Source organism: Cheilinus undulatus, linkage group 1 (genome assembly GCF_018320785.1).
Source record: "Cheilinus undulatus linkage group 1, ASM1832078v1, whole genome shotgun sequence".
Taxonomy (NCBI): Eukaryota; Metazoa; Chordata; class Actinopteri; order Labriformes; family Labridae; genus Cheilinus; species Cheilinus undulatus.
Window position 1 is genome coordinate 39736470 of NC_054865.1, and position 17990 is coordinate 39754459.

The 17990-nt window shown below is 39.7% G+C and overlaps 1 protein-coding gene across 1 annotated transcript in view; it reads right to left on the bottom strand.

Annotated features, from left to right (window-relative positions):
* Nucleotides 1-414: 414 nt before the first annotated feature.
* Nucleotides 415-17990, bottom strand: part of acsf3 (acyl-CoA synthetase family member 3) — a 48347-nt gene continuing 30771 nt past the window's right edge. Inside the window, exons 8-10 of the mRNA XM_041789253.1 lie at nucleotides 4545-4679; nucleotides 2950-3061; nucleotides 415-976 (exon numbers count right to left, since the gene is read on the bottom strand). Coding sequence (XP_041645187.1) covers nucleotides 862-976; nucleotides 2950-3061; nucleotides 4545-4679 — 362 coding nt within the window. The 3' untranslated portion in view covers nucleotides 415-861. The remainder of the gene's footprint in view (nucleotides 977-2949; nucleotides 3062-4544; nucleotides 4680-17990) is intronic.

Here is a 17990-nt window from a genome sequence, read left to right on the forward strand (position 1 = left end):
AACAAATTTATTAGACCACCCTAACCCTAACCAAAGTAAGGTTTATGCCACAGCTGCCCTAAATTAAGAGCATTGGTAATTACCAAATCATTTTTTCATTTTTTATGTTTCCGCAATGGTTAATACACCGATATGTAGAAGCTCTTTAACCAAAATTATATTTTTAATGTTGAAATATAATTATTATTGTTATCCATGAATTTTCAAATTTACTGATTTACAATAAAACTGAAAAAATAGTAAAGCACATTATTATTTCTTGATTAATATGTCATATGATAGTTATTTACTTGCATTCCTGAACAGAAAAATGAGTTTTAGTGCTTGAATGTTATGCTTGATTAATTTCTGACTTCTCGGAGAAGTCCAGTGAGCCGGCTCAAATTTGGGTGAATTCAGTTTGAAATTCCTCATTCCTGTTCAAAATGGTAAAACGTGGAGAGCTCACTGAAAATGAAAGAGTCTGCATTAAAGCACTTCATGATGCTGGATGGTCTAATAAATTTGTTAAGCACTGTATGTACCAAGATTTTTCATTCAAATCTTACCCACAATATTAATAAGATTTTGGATCATTTTGATACTTCTATAGATAAAGTCAGCTGCAGTTTGCCTCCTACACATCAACTGATAAACCTCACTTAGCAAAAAATCCACTCAGTGTAATAGAATTAGCCCAGTAGCAGTGTTGAGCAAATTACCTCACAAGTTCAGTCATTTCCATGAGGGCTCAACCACTGCTTTGAGCTTCCCTCTGTGTCTAATCGTTGTCTCATCTGAGGATCACGTTCAGAGTGGCATACAGCTTCAGTCCTTTAACCAGGAGTCAGCTTGTCGTCATAGCTTTTGAAGTCAGTCCAGTCATGGGTAAAAGTGTCGCAAGAGGTCCTTCTTGTTGACCTTGCCCATCTGATTCCTTGGCATCTCCTCCACCAGCAGCAGGCCTGTAGGGATGGTGTAAGGCGCCATGTGCTCCCTGCAATAAACACTGATGTTAATACACTAAAGACCATTTACTGCAGAGAGGGAGATAAACACAGACTCGAGTCAGACAGGCATGCGCAAGGGCACACGCAACACATGGAAGGGAACACTCATACATATGTGGCAACAAAAAAGGGAAAACAAAACAGAAAACAATTGCAAAACAAAGGCTAGCCCTGTGGCAGAGTCGTGGAGATAAGGAAAGAAATGTCCTTCATTCACGCTGCAGCTCTCCTCTCCAGTACCCACAATTTGCCTTCCAGACACAGACTATTCCCTTCATACAAAACAATATAATCACAGTGAGATGAAAAAAAAACAAATAATAAAAGAAAAACAGAAGGCTGTGATAATTAAAAGTGTTTTATTTTTTCAGTTTGGAGTGCATGGTTGTTACGTCAAGTCTTGAAGCCTGAAGCTCTTCTATTATCTTCTAACCTAGTTTGTTTGTTTGTGTCTCAGTGTGTGTGTTCCCGCGTGGTTGTGAGTGAGCATAATGACTCATACTGCCGCCATCAAACTCTCCTTTCAGCAGATGTCTCCGTCTCTCCGTCAGTGAGTAAAGTGTGAGTGAGTATATGTGCGTACATACACATCTCTCTAATGGGCCTTGCTTGTGTCACCAATTTCTCTGGGGCAGAGTGTGTGTTTGAGTGTGCACGAGCATGTGTGTTGCAGGCGGTGCGGTGTGCAGAGGGTGTGATCGAGATTCAGACTGACAGCTGAAGCCAGGGCACTGAAGAGTGAGCATCCATCTACTTGTTTATGTCTCATTTTATCTCCCTCTCCCCTGCAACCCGGCCTCGGCAGTGGGCTGTGTGCTGGCACTGCCTGTCTGCTGGCAGCACCCCTGGCTGCAAACACTGTGTGTGTGTTGTGTTTGTGTATTTATGTGTGTTCAAGTGTGTGTTAACCCAGGTCGCAGGCTGCAGTGGTAATCCACCATGCTGGACCAGCAGGCCACAACAGTAGGATCTAACGCCCCCATACCATATGGAGCCCACAGCTCTGACACACTCAAACATTCAAACACAGACTGCACTCACAGAATACAAAGATGTGAATAAATGATAGTGCTGGGCTGAAGAAAAGTAGTGAAAACCAGATGGTAGGAGAGGTGGACTAATGCGATGAGCAAATTCTCTCTCAAGAGCAAAGAAAAGAAGAGGGATACAATAAAAAAAAGGAGGGTTTGCAATTTTTCTGAAGCAAACCCTGTCAAAATTATGTATGTCACGACTGTCTGTCTGTCAAAGCAAAATGTTCTGACATTTGGAGAAGAGAAGAAAAAAAAATGATATCACCCGAGACAAAGCCCTCCATAACAATAATTTGTTTCCTTCCCATATTCCTCTTTTTCATGTCTTGTCTTTCCTCCAGCTCCCCTCATTAGTCTGTCTCTGGCCTCTCTTTCTCTCACATCCCTTCCTATTGATCTGAGGTCCTCAGGTCCAGTCACTGGGGAAATGTGAGCCGAACTGCTTTGAGGGCTGCAGAGTTTGAATTAGGAGCCTTCATTTGTTTTCAACATGACTGACAAAGAGCTGGGGAAGTTCTGGCCTTGAATCAGCATAACCACACTCCTTTGCAAAGTTGGGATTGTGCCACTTTAGTGATTTCTTTTTTTGGTTAAGAAATTGCTCTAAATTATGCATCTAAAAGTCCCTGCTGTTGGTCATCTACAACTGCAAAGATTCAAGAATTAAAGATTCAAAATTAAGAAAAGTTTTCAAACACTGTTAACTTTTCACTGCAGCCAACAAAAGGTACTCTCTCAAAACAAAAAAGTAAACCATGAAGTCTGTTATACAAGGTTGAAAAATGATAGCATGCCTAATACCAATAAAAGCTGTAATCAAACTGTTAACCCTTAAAACAAGTGTACCCACATTAACAGCGTAACTTCCTCTTAACCAACAGGAAGTGTCTAAAAAGAGAAGATTTTCAGGATAAAAGTCTCTGTACCTTGCCCAGATCTTCAGCTCTGGCAGAGTCATGCTCCGGCCGTTCTTCAGCTGAACCACTGCAGTGACTTTCTGACCCCAGATGGCATCTGGGGCCCCAATGACAGCTACATCTGCAAGAACAAGATTTACACAAGCATACGTGTTGTTGAATATAAATTGGGAGTTTGCATTAGTACACAAATTGGTTGCAAGTGACTGAAAAAGGCAGGTTATAACCTTTATTTTCTGAGTATTTTCCTAAATGATCAATTGATTCAAGGGGATGGCTGAATATCCATCTTTAGTCATAAAAACCTCTTTTGTCTCTGTATTTTTGATCACTGCTCCATTGCACTATCTTTAATTTGAGGACTGTAAGGTATAAAAAGAATGTGGATTTGTCTTTTGTTTTTCCTTTATCCTTTAGGCATAGGTAGGCAATTGCCAGGGACATCGTGCTCTAAGGGACCTAGAGATACAGTACATAAAGATGTGCAAAGTATGAGTTTCATGTCTAAAATCATATTCAGTGAATAAGGCAACTATAGAAATAGATTTGCTTGTTAAAGAAGTCTCTGGGGAGCCCCCCTGTCCCCAACAGCAAAATCAAAGCCCCTCAAAACCCCCAAAATGTCTTCATAACAAGTAGATCGGACAGACATTTTGAAACTATAAATTGGTGGATTACTGTGTGATCAAATAGCACATAATAAATAAATAATAAGGATTTTAGGAAGAAGATCGTATATCCCACCAATGGTGATCATGTACTTTTTGTAAGTGTTACATCTGGTCTTGACATTTTGAAATATTTTGATGTATTGTTGTTATGATGCTCTTCTAAGAGCTGGTGAGCAAGCTCTGTTGGGTATTTAGTAGAGATGTACAGATGTACATTGCGGTGACAGAAACGTCTCAGTGTCATCTTGGATGGGGGATGCTAGCTTTGCATGCTGACATGTGGAAGCATTTTGGTTTCCCAGTGTCAAGAAACAATAAAGAGTGATGGACAAAAAAGAAACAATGTGCAGACACAGCCAGACTGTGGTGACACACCTGATGGGGAATACGAGTAAAATGAAAAGCCACTTGGAAAATCATCAGCCCGAAAAGTTTCACAAAGATGCAAGGAGCAGATCCAGCCGGGCCAAAAGACTCTTAAAAAAGCTTTCACAATGGCACTTCCCTCTCACAACACATCACAAGGTGTATTGGTCAATATATATATCACCAAAGACCTACAGCTGTTTTCAGTGGTGGACAATGAAGGTTTCAGAAGCTTAGTAAAGCTATAAACATATAATCGTATCCTGAGATTCTTGAAACAGTTACAAATCTTGCATATAGGTATCTATTTTTCAGATGTAGTTATGTCCTGTAGATCTATAGCTGTGTTAACTTGTCACTCACTAGTACTTTTTCAGGAAAGTAGAGAAGGGCCTCATATTGATGTTTTCCTTTAGGCCTCCAAATTACTAAAACTACTCTACTAGGTATTGCCCTTAAATTTAAGTGAATTCCCTCAAGTTCTTGGAAACCTTGTAATGATAGTAGCTTAATTTAGCATCCAGTGAATGCTCTTCTACTTAGTCTGAACCTGTGCAGAATTCTCACCTGTGATGTCTGGATGAGCGAGAAGGTGACGCTCCACCTCAAGGGCACTGATCTTGTAGCCGCCACTCTTGATGATATCAACACTGGTGCGCCCCATGATCCAATACACACCGTCTTTATAGACCGCAGTGTCTCCTAAAAGACAGTTAAATACAAAGTGTCATGATACACAGAGTTTTGAAGTATTTCTTAAAAGCATGTCGGGATATTGATGGATTTATTGAAAAAAATAAATGCAGCTATTAATGTGTTGGTGTTTAGTTTGAAATTTTCTTCAACACAAATAGATTTGAAATCTACAACTTCATTACATCTTTAAACAAAATGCACACATTTCCATGTTTAAAAATAACAGTTCCATTGGACCCCATGTACAGAGGCTTTAGTCCTTGAAGTGGGCTGCCCTGACTCAACTTGACCCTTGGCACATTACTGCATGTCTTTCCACACTCTCTCATTCCACTTTCCAATACAGGCATAAAAGCAACACAAAAACAGCATAAATGAGCATAACTCACATCATGGTGTAGGTTAAGAAACTTTGTTGAAATAAGGTGTGTGTTTGTGTTGGAGTCGTAGTGCAGTGCATGAGTGATTGTTTAAAGTCCCACCACCTCATCCTCCAGATACACACCCTCCACACATACACATTCACAGCCACACACAGACGTAGGTGTCTGGGGGACAGGTGTGGGGGAGGATGGGTACAGTATGTGGGACGAGGGGCTCAGCTGGGCCGGGGGATGACGAGCCGAGGAAATGGGTCAGTATGGATGAGTGGAGAGAGACAAAGGGGGAGAAAAAAATGGACAGAGGAGGGAAGGAGCGCAGAGGAGAAAAGACGGAACAGGATGGTGTCCTTTTGGGTTATTACAGGTGGAGCGTCCACAGCTGGGGCCGACCAGGGAAATATGTGTGGGTGTGTGAGTGCGTGACACTGTGATGAGGTCAAGCAGGTGCTGTAGTTAAGGTTGGGCAGATGAATGGAGGTGGGTGAGTGAGAGGTCAGAGTTAGGTGCTGCAGCTGTAGCCATATCAACACTTTAAAGGGCATAGAGGATAATTTATTACCCACATTTTAGGGATTTATCATCTGAGGCAGGATTGAATTTAAAGGTGACCAAAAATCTTTGAGTATTTCTATTGTCAGTATCCTCTATGAATGCTTTAATCTACCATAAAATTTAGTGTATAGGACCCACCTTTATACCTATTATTTACTTTAGAGTGGGCCACATCCTATATGCTGGTAAGACTTACATTCTAGATGATACAGTAGTTTGAAGGCATACACACAAATAAATCCTCATACTTTATTCAGTCATACACATAAGAATACAGTATATAGTTCATTCAGGCCAAAGAATTGCGCACTGCCATTAAAATTGAGATCAGCTGATCTCACATAAGCCATCATCAGCTGATGGCTAACTGACTTGCACTTTTAGCTAATCGCACTCATACTGCCATATTTAAACTGCTACAGCCTGGCTTTGATTTGCTGCTTCCTCTGCATGCCACTTTTAGCAACCCTCCTCCACCCCAGCTCCTCCTTTATTCTGCATCTAACTTAGGGTGCACTCACACTAGGCAATCTGTACTTGTACCGGGCTAAAGCCATTTGATCCCCCCTCCCCATTCCCCCCTTTGGCCCCACTTACACCGCTCAACAGATCCAGGCCTGAGCACAGATACGTCACACGCCGACGGCATCGCACAGAGTGTGCACTGTTGATGAATTTATACGTGTTGATGACTCAGCACACACAAGTATTGTTGTTAAGGCTGGAAAATATAATCCGATTTATATATCCGATCTGACCCTGGGGTTATTTCACCTGACCATGGATCAGTAGGCAACGTTAATTATACAGAGCCCAGTGAGGAGAAACTTTTGAACTCGTATGAGCCCCTACAGTTGTTCTTCTGTGTGTCCGTACACTATCTGAATCCCCGTGACATTCCTGTATGTGCCATGAATTATGCCATCTCCCTGCGTAATTTTGGATGCCTTTCAGTGCTGCACCAAACAAGCTCTCATATACAGTGGGTCTCTCGCCATCTCTCTAGAAAAATCCTGCCATCTCTATCAGTCTCTCTCTTTAGGACAGCATGTCTGGAGAGCATGCAGCTGCTGCCTGGTGTGTGCTGTCTTATAACTTCACATTACGTCACATTCCTGCGCTGTCCCTGTGTCATTCTGTTGTCACTGATGCCTGCTCTGTTCTGTTTTTTTGCTGCTTCTTTTCCTGCCTCAGGCTTTCTTTGTAGGCACAGGAAAGGAAGGAATGTGTGCTTTCCACATAGGCTTGTGGAAGGGATAGCCACACCACTAAATATAAATAACAGCAGTAAGTGTAAATTAATAACTACCAATATAGAAATATATTAATAACTGAAAATCATGTGTGTCTTTTGACAAAGTGGTCCTGACTGAATTACGGTTATAGACTTTCCTTAGATAAAATTATTGCAAACAATAGTAGGGATGCACAGATGCATCAGTTTATTGGTCAATATCAGCCCTGTTTACAAAACTGCCCATCAGCCAAATATATGGCATGAACAGATCTCAGTTATCAACATCTTTCTGTTGTGTCCAGTCAATTCTATGTTGGTATCTTGTATATCTAGCAGCTGAGTCAAATAGGAGATTTTTTACAGGGCAGCCAAAGTGACATGTTGGGTAAATGGAATAACATGAGAGAAAATGTTGGCATACTTGGAGTGTTACAGCAAAATAAGTATAAAAAAAACTTTGGTATAGGAATCAGTACTGGCTAATTTGTTATTTCAAACATCAGTAACAGTTTCAGCCCTAATTTCACAATCAGTGCATATCTACAAAATGGCAGTCAAGAAATGGGATTTGTCACTTTGCAAGAGAATTCACGCCTCGAAATTGAGGAGAAGAATGGAAGCTACAGTTTGATTGTTTGAATGATGTCTAGAAGATAACTCCTAAAAATCACAATTTGATTTTTTTTGTATTAAAGAAGAATTTCTTTTGAGGTTTTTAAGACCCAACTTGGGAACTTTCGAGACAGGATTTCTCCTGGCCTGAAACCTGCTAAGAAAGGGTTATGAAATATGAAACCGCAACAGAAAAGAAGTGTCCTTTTCTTACCCTGTATCTACATGAAGCAGCATCTGAGGGGAAGGATTTTATTTTGATGTTGGTCTGTTTTCACTGCCATCCTCCATCTGTTCTCCACTTCATCATTTAATCTCATTTGTTCTCCAAACTAACCTTGTATCCCTCTATCCATCTTACATTTTGTCCCCACTTTTTTCAGTTCCCCCAGCTCCAGTGTCAGCCAAACACACACCAGTATGTTTTCTCCTGCTTCTGTCTCTCCACCTATCTTCCCGTCTTCTTCCCCCTCTTGCCTCTCCGCTTCAGCATCAATAGAGGGCCCATCTGTTCCCATACATCACGCACTTCATTTCAGTTTATTAGCTGGGATAAATCATAAATATTTCATTATACATCACGGGCGGCTGTCGCCTGCACACCGACAATTTATCACCGCTGCCCTCTCTGCCGGCTTGCCACGGCGGCTATAAGCTTTCCAGTCTATTAAACAAGATTGATACAGTGTGTAAATTTAGATATTGGGAATTTCTTCACAGACCACTGCTCTGCACTGATAGGCCAGGGTAAGAGGGGAGAGGGAGAGGGAGGATAGAGGGAGAGGAGGAGGGAGGAGAAGGAGACGGATGGGTGTTAACACCACTAACAGGGTAGTTACAGAGTCCTCTATTCTCCTCCTTTCTGGAAAAGAAAAAAAAGGACAAATCACTTGGTTACAGTCATGTTGCCTGCATATGTTTAGCTGAAATAAAAAGGGTAGTTTACATGTTAAGGTGAGAGTGTGCCTACGTATGCTTGAGCCAAATGAATAAAAATACTTAGGGGTATTCCTAGTGTCTCTTTTCCTAACTATTTAACAGATATTCAAATCCCATCTTGTCAGCTGTGCTGACAGTAAGACAACACCCAGAATACAGTCAAATATGGAAAAAATTCTTTCAACTATCTAAACACTGTCCAGGAAACACCCACTGGATAGCAGTGGGTTAAACTAATTGATAATAATCATATACACTATATGAACAAAAGTATTCAGACACCTGGCCATTACACCAGCAGGGTCTGTAATGACATTAATACTTTAATATGGAGCTGGTTCCCCTTTGACAGCTATAACAGCCTTCACTCCTCTTGGAAGGCTTTCCATAAGATTTTGAGTGTTTCTGTGGGAATTTGTGCCCATTCATTCTGTAGAGCATTTATGAGGTCACTGACGCGAAACGAGAAGGCCTGGCTCGCCATCTCTGTTACATGTCATCCCAAAGGTGCTCAGTGGGGTTGAAATCAGTGCTCTGTATGAGCCAGTCAAGTTTGTCTTCAATGAACTCATCAAACCATGTCTTTGCAGTCCTTGGTTTATGCACTGGGACACAGTCATGTTGGAATAGAAAAGGGCCTTCCCCAAACTGTTGCCACACAATTGGATGCAGAGTATTGCTCAAAATGGCCCTCACTGGAGATAAGGGGCCTAGCCAAAACCCTGAGAAACAGCCCCTATCCCTCCTCAACCAAACTTAACAGTTGGCACAATGCAGTCAGGCAGGTAACGTGCTCCTGGCATCTGCCAAACCCAGACTTATGCTTGACATTGGGCTTGGTGATGTGAGGCTTGCATGCAGCGGCTCGGCCATGGAAACCCATTCCATGAAGCTCTCACCAAACACAGTTTTTGTGCTTACATCAATTCTAGTGCTCTTCAGCTATGGAATCATCAGTGTTGGTGACTTTCATGCACCATAGCAGTCAACTGACCGCTCTGTGATTTTACCTGGTCTTCTGCTTTGTGGCTGAGTTGCTGTTGTTCCTAAACGCTTCCACTTTCTAATGACATCACTTACATTTGACTGTGGAATATACAGCCATGTGAAATTTCACAAACCGTCATATCCTATCACAGTATCACGCTAGAAATCACTGAACTCTGAAGAACGACCCATTTTGTATCACAAATGTTTGCAAATGGAGACTGCATGGCTAAGTGCTTGATTTTTTACAACCGTGGCAACGGGTCTGATTAAAACAATTGAATTCAATAACTAACAAGGCATGTTCACCTGCATGACTGGTCAAATGTTGTGTCCAAGTGGGCTCAAACCCAAGCTTGTTTGCCAAGTTGGTTCTGTTCATTTACACTGGTGGGAAAGCTGCCCAGTGAACTCTTGTGTGGACCAGAGAACTGTACGGAAACACAAACTGATCCCAAGCCATCTTCACTCAGGGTTAGCACTGTACTTTTCTGATAAAAACCAGCTACCATAGCCAGAGGAATAAATGTTGCAAATAACAGGCAAACCTGGAGGAGCTCCAGAGACAATCACACAAGTTTCTTTTTCTTCTAATCAGACTGCTGTCTGTGTGTGAAATATTACAAAGTTAATGAACATCCAACAATCCATGAAGACTTTACCTGGGCAGGCAATGAACAGTCAATTTATTGATTTACATTAGGAGACATAATGCAATTAGAGATTGATTAATAAACCCACATTCTGCTCACTGTGTCCCTCACTGTTAGACCCAGAATTATAAATTACATATTTATTTCAGGTTGAAATATCAAAGCTGCATACTAACTTAGGTTTATATATGACCAATTAGAGAAACCTTTCCTGGCAAATCTGCTTGTAAATGCCCCCATGTGAACACAGATGTAATTATAAGACTATATAAAAAATTTGTTCATTATTCAGACCAGAGCAACCAAATTCGAGCCAGCTGGGGCAGTAACTCTAGTGCAATAATGCTCTCCTTACTGGAGGTAAACCAACACAGTGGACAAATGTCACCTTATAGTACTCAGCAACATTGCACCTTGAGATGTGTTCAATAAGTTGGGCTCAATTTGAGAATTTGTTTGTTAACTTTTGATGAGTTGACTAGCTTAACTGAATTTGAGTTTCATCTACAGTGAAATTTGTTGCGTGGGAGATGCCAGCTGTCCACTCTCCTGGTTCACATCTGGGCAGCAGCTGGCCTGTTAATAGGACCTACTGGTGGCTGTGTTATAGCTTTGACACAAGTTTTAAATTAATAAAAATAGTTTAACAAACTAGTTACTCTTGTGCTAACCACAGAGGGTGAGGAAAAAGTATTATTATCCAGCCCAAATCTAATAAAAACCAATCATCTAGCCTTGGATGTTTAAGTACAAAGAGAGGACAAGGCATGAATGAAGCAACATGTGATAGAGGGGTTGAAAAGAAATGCAGACAGCATACTTGAGGAGAGTTTGAAGTAGTTGTAGGCGACTCTTTGACCTTGTCTCTTTGAGGAGAAGGAAATAACAAGGGAGAGAACAGCATGTTTGGAGAGAGGCACAAGAGGGAATAGCGATTGGAGAACACAGACTGATAAAAGAGGAAAGAAGGGCAGGAGAGAGATTGTTGCAAACTGTGTTACTGGGACACACATTCACAAGCTTGTACACATAGAAATACATACTGTATGTGCACACACAGCACATGCATACACACACTCACACACAAACACCACTTCAGGCATCAGAGACTCTGCCATTATGTGTTATGGCGTCGGAGGCAGATATGGCCGAATGGCTTTCTTAATTAAAACGATAAGAAGCCTAATTGCACTGGGCTTTCATCTCATTCAGAGGCATTAAAGAAAGTGAAGGCACACAGTGTGGAAAAAATAAAGAAATAAAAACAGATCAAGACTTCAACTGGAGGATGGAGGGCAGAGGAAACTTCCATAATGTCTTTCAGAAAACAAGAAACCCACATTAGCTGGCTCTGCAGCAAAGTTCATTATGCTGCAGTGTAATTGAAATTCCCTGAAAATTAACAGTGAATAATTTTAAGCTGTTAATTATCAAATTCTGACCACGAAAACACAGTGCTGTGCAAGGGAGTGTGTTATCAGAAGTTTTTTTAAATTCCAGCTACAGCAGTTTTTATCAGGGCAGAAATAGAAATTACCTTTAGACTAATTCCTGCTGGAGTGTGACGTTAAACAGAACTCCACTTTTTGGCATTTACTACTGCTGTCATTTCTGTCATTTTCAGACGGCTCTACACTAGAGCCATTACTGACGGCTATAGTGCCGTGAGAAAGTATTTGCCCCCTTTCTGATTCCTTTGTTTTTTGCATTTTTATCACACTTAAATGTTTCGGATCATCAAACCAATCTTTATATCTCACAAAGACAACCCAAATGAACAGAAAATGAAGTTCTTAAATGATGATTTTATTTATTAAGGGGAAAAAAATCTGAACCTATCTGGCCCTGTGTGAAAAAGTAATTGCCGCCTGAACCTAATAACTGGTTGTGCCACCCTTGGCAGCAATAACTGAAATCAAGTATTTGTGATAACTGGTGATGGGTCTTTCACATCGCTGTGGAGGAATTTTGACCCACTCTTCTTTGCAGAATTATTCAGCCATATTGTGCTTGCCATAATCCACTTTTTGTCTTCAAAATATATTTTATCAAAAGTATCCAGCAAATGTGTTATAATGCAAAACTGTGTTAAACTGCCTCAGAGTACACAAAGCCCTGACCCCCCCAGATGGGCTGGGTCACCAGGTTGGTAACCTATGTTCTAGGCTATAGCATAATAAACAAACATCAATAGAAGGGCCAGATTTACAACAAATAATTTTGACAGCTTTGAAATCAAGATGATTTCTATGGCTATAATCTATCATCAAAATCTATAATCTAAAAAAATACATAATGAAATGTACTGGTCTTCCCTCTACAGAGTATGTAAAGGCCATGCAACATCAAAGTTAGCTTGTATTGAACCCTTTATAGCAGCCAAAATGAAAAACTATTTGAGGGTTTGTACTATTATTTTTCATGTGATTTATATGCCAAGGTTAAAATAAAATGACAGATTTAGATTTCAGATCTAGCAGGTAAAATCCTCCTGTCTGCACCAGACTGGTGCTTTTTTCCATCACATAAACTGCTTGCTTCTCCCTGAGTATCCACTCAACAAACTCTCAAAGCTGACAGGGGAGCAATCATGGGAGCTTCACAGCCACCTACCATGAAAATCAAGGAATATGCAAGATTAAAAAATAGGTATGGGATGTTTTCAGATCATACATTTCTATCACCACGTCCTTTGTTCCTGGATCAGTTTATTGTCAGCACCTTGACATAAACATGGAAATGTTTTATTCAGAAATGAGAAGGACACACAAATACATAGTCTAGACATGTTCCTTTGTTTGGACAAAGAGCAAAAGAAAAGGTCAGAGAGTGACATATGACAAAGGCCAACATCACGCAAACACCTCTGCCTGTCTGCCATCGGCACAGTTGCTCGAGACGTCGCTAAGAAGAGAGGGAACAAAAAATGCACAAAAACAGTTTTTGTGGAGGTGACAGAAGACATCTATTAGCTTGTCAGGACATTCCAGCTATATAACAGATTTGTGCGGCTGCCGAAATAGACAGAAATACCTTTTATATGAGTGTCTGGAATTGAATGGGATCTGAGAGTGACCTTGATCTAAGTACCATGTACTTGTTTTTTTTTCTTGTGTGAACAACCCACTCAACCCTGGAGATGTAGTCTGTATGTATTCTCCTATAAAGTGCACTTTGAGAGATAAAATGAAGACATGTCCACATTCACATTATTTTCTCATCCTGTTTCTGACTTCAGTCCCCTAAAACTCACAGAATAACAGAATAACAGTATCAAAAAGAAAGAACATATTTTTATCTATGACAGAGAGCAGCAGACTATTTCATGCACTCAAGATGGTGATCAGAAGTCTCTGTATATGTGTGTGTACTTCTAAATTATATACAATTTTAATTTAACTCCTACATCTATGCTTTCATCATGATTATGTGGGAGAGCAATCTATTAAGGATTTTAAACCCCTTTATAACAAAATAATGGTGCATCTCTTTGACTCCAAAGCATTTTTGTGCATTTCTGTTTGTGTTAGGAAGACTCAACTTCTTAATTAGAGTTGGCTGCGTAATACAAAGCTTCCATCATTGTTTCTTTTATTCAGTAAAGCATCATAGCAAACTCCCAAAAAACCCTGAAACACAAATTTGCCAGGGTTTTTCATGACTGCCAGCTGTCAACATCTGCAGCCCCACTACTTTCTTAGTGTTGTTAAAGCCAGAAAGTTATTATATTCATTTAAATATTCATTATTTACTGGGTGAAGGACTTTGGTCAGCCTTGGTGAGCTTAAGTTAGAGACAGCTTAGCTCACAGTCCTGCTGAAGAGCTTCAGACGAACATTGATTTTAACACAAAGCGGTTTTATTCAGTGTTTTTACCAGTGTAAGTCCAGGGGTGCTTTTGTGTGGGTGACGATTAGACCTCTAAGAACAGGTCAGTGCCTCTAAACAAAGTAGATTGAAGGATTATTTTGAGTATCAGTTTGTAATGCCATGCTGCATTGCTCTGTAGAAGATAAATAACACAGCTGATGAAAATAAAAGCACAAATATTGAACAGATCAATTCTAAAGTAACTCAAGATCAGCATGACTGATGAGACCAGCACTTCATAAAACAGAAGAATCACCTTTAATCTCCTGTGAGGAACTTTTGGTTTAAGTTGATTTTGACCACAACCATCATAGACTACACAAACGCACACTGTCACCAGTATGAGGCCCTTCCCCTTTAGCCAAAAGCAATCAAAGTGAATGAACGAAATATTTGGAATCACCTCTTTTCAGGCAACAAAACCAGAGAAATACATCAAAAATCTAGGGCCGGTCGACATTGACCAAAACTTGCATCATTGTATTTTTTTAACTGAATGGCAACACAGGATAAATAGAAATAAACTGTTGTCACAATACCAGAATTACATACTTTATGTTTGTACAAAAATTAAACAATATCAAAACCTGTTTGATAACATGGAAACAAATAGAAAACTCCTGGACACCCAATACTGGCAATTTTTTTCAGTTTTACTAATCAAAAATTGGATACAAATTGGATACCTATAAACTCCTACAAAAATATAGTCTAAGTTGTATAAATAAACATTAGTAACATTTTCTTCTATTGAGGTTTCCATACTTTGAATCACTTGTTTCAAAAAGATCATATCTCCATCGTTTTAACAGTCAGTGGCATAAAAAAGTAAATAGGTTGGCAACATTTGGAAAAGTGGCTGTAACTGGTGAAGAATTAGGGAAACCCTTCCACATTGCAAGTTTCACCCACTTTCCTGAATGTTGCCAGCATATCTGTGCGATTTCGAGTGAGTGAAGGAGTTTGCCTGCAATTTTTGATTAAAAAAATGACATAATATCTTGTCTTGATGCATCCTAAAAACTTACTGTATTGACCAGCCCTATCTTAAATGGCCATATCTTGAGGCCCCTTGGAACACAAGGCCCCAGGCAGTTTCCTACCTTTGGTTAAACCACTGATTGTTGTTATTTATTGTGGGCGTATTTGTTATGTTTGTTAGCTTGTTTGTCTGTCCCTTCTTGGGAAGCATGTTGTAACTGTGTGTTTTAAAAAGTGCTATATATATATATATATATATATATATAAAGTTTATAATTATAATCATGTGGACACACTAGATTGCTGGTAATAAAATGATCAGGGGCATGATCTGATTTGAAACTTGTTGAGGCCATTTATAAATCCAAATCAAGGACTAGCTCCAGCACCCTGAGACCCAAAATGGGATAACTGGTAAAGATAATGAATGGATGGATATCCTTGTGTGTGGTGTCAATATGATCATTCTACTGCTTTTCATAAAGTCAAAGCCTCCTGATTTGGAGTCATAAATAGAAAACATGTTTAATATTTATGATTCCAGATGAGGCTGCCTCCGCTGGAAAATCCACAATAACCAATGAGTGTGAGCGGACATGAGTGGTAGCATCACAAACCACATGTTGTGTACTTTTAAATCTCATGAACACAGCAATACCATCTTATCAGTCAGGATTTACCCTTATTCTTCTCTTGGTTTTTGCTTTTTTGACAAACTGCATGCCAGGACAGCCAACTGAGGATGCCAATTGTCCTTCATATTTGTTTCATTGTTATCTTCATAGTTTCATTGTTCATCATTACCAACAACAGGTGTGTGGTCTTGTAGTCTGGATGAATAATGTAATGTTTGCGTTAAGAGATTATAATAACAAAAACTGTTTTAAACTCTCCTTAGGCCCATGGTCACATTTTTAGAATTGGTTTTAATTTCAATCTGTTTCATAATCAGAAAAAAACTCAAGGGAATTTTAAAAAAGAACTTAATCCGAAACTTTAAGAGCCACCTGTTTGTATTACTAGCAAAACAATGCAAAGATGGAATTTTAGAATATTTAGCATCTTTTTTTTACCTGCTTTCACAAGCAAAAAAAAAAAAACGTTTCTCCAAAAATACCACTTTAATTTCTTCTGAAACTTTGAGGCAGAAACTTTTTCATGAGTTTGAGAAAAGTGCCTCAAATCTACAGTGTAATCCCCTGTTAACCATCGCTGCACAGACTGCTAAATGGCAAAGCAAACTTTTCAATAGTTTCACAAACAGTTTTACATCTTTTAGCTTTAGGAGAGTTGACATTTAGAGACTGTATTTGACAGTCATGTTATGATTGTAAGCCTCTGCACTATCGCTGAAGAGTTTCAATCAAACCTGATGAGGAGCTGCTTCTCCTCTGTGAGAATGCACAAGTGGAGTCATGGTCTTTCAGCATATTCAGCACGACCCAAACCCTCACAGAGCAGGTTAAAGCTGAGTGCCCTCCATCACTGTTGAGAGGAGAGTCTTATCTGCACTGGGCTGAGAGAGGTCTAAATGTGAGTCATGCCTCCTCTCACTGTGACTGTAAACACTTAGCATATATGAATATTAATGCTCCACATTAAAGCCCCGATGACTAGATGGAAGAGTTAATGAGGATAAATAACAGACAGTCAAGCAGTGAAATCTCAGCTCTGACATTATTTATCATCCTTAACTTTTGTCACAGCTTCTCTTTTAGCAATTAATATCGTACAAGAAAGCACTTTGCACTTGGATGACTGATCTAATTTGTTTAATATAATGCAATTAAAGGAGCTTGAATTGCTTTATGTTAATGTTACTGATTATATTCCTTGCCGGGTTGCCTCTCCAGCAGCAGATAACAAGCTGAACTTGAGGATTGATGTCTGTCTCAGATCTGCCATGTTCATCAAGCGAGCTACTTAACTGCAGTTTACATGCTCCCTCTCTGCTCTGAATCACACAAATCTGATAGTCTGATAGACACAGTGATTCTGGAAAAACAACGGGGAGATTGTAAAGTCTGAAAACAGAACAAAGAAGATTTCTGATTAGAGATTAGTTTTGATTTGTGCACTTTGAAAATCACAGTAACACTTTTCTTTTGACTAGGAATGGTGAATAATTAGGGAGAAAATCTTAAAAATGCAAAAATACACAACAATATATCACTTAACACTGGTTAAAGATATGATTCTATGTTTTCTAGGATTATTAATCTTTATAAATAAGTAAGATTGGGGTCAATTATTAGATTTTTTTTTTCAAATCCCCTGGATTTATAAGTACAAAATATATTTTTTATTCACTTTTTCAGCTCTCTTCTTCAGATATAGATGTCAAATAAAAGAGGCTAAAAGCAGATAGCACCCTCTGCAGGTTAAAAAGAGCATTGCAATATACTTTGTGTCCATCAATTTAAATTGTCCATAACTTGTATCAATTTGTAATCATTTCCCGAGTGAATGCATTTTTCCTAATGCAATTTTGTTGTTGTTTTCACAGGAAAAACAACAGAGGACAAAAGACAATGGCCTCTGCAGTTTGCCACAGTGTCCTGGTGTTTAGTATCTCACATGTTACAGTGTTTACCTGCAACCTGTGTTAATAAAACCAGGACTACTGTGTGCTGACATCTTGTAAAATGTAAATGTAAATGTTACAGAGATATCTGGTCTGAACACAGTGCTTACAGTGTGTTAGGATGCTCCCACAGGGAGCTCTGACATTGGAGTCAGGGGGACACAATGTGACTCGGGGTGAAATCTGTCATTGGGAATGCAGAAAGGGAAGGGATGGAGGCAGGAGAGACGAGAGCACAGCTGGGAGCTAAAAGCGCTATGTTCAAATGACGAGTGATGGCTCTGCAGGATATGAGCCCCACTGCAGCCTGCAGACCTGAAACTCACCTTTACAGCTGGGGTTACACCTCTCACAGGCGCACATGCAGACACACAGAGAAGCACGCATGCTTTAATGAAAGGCTGCACACATTAAATGTGGTTTAACACTCATGATTGGAAAAATATAACTCTGTAGGATAACTCTGTAGGATAAATGTCTGTTCAAGACTAAAATGCCTAAAAATTTAACCTGCAATAT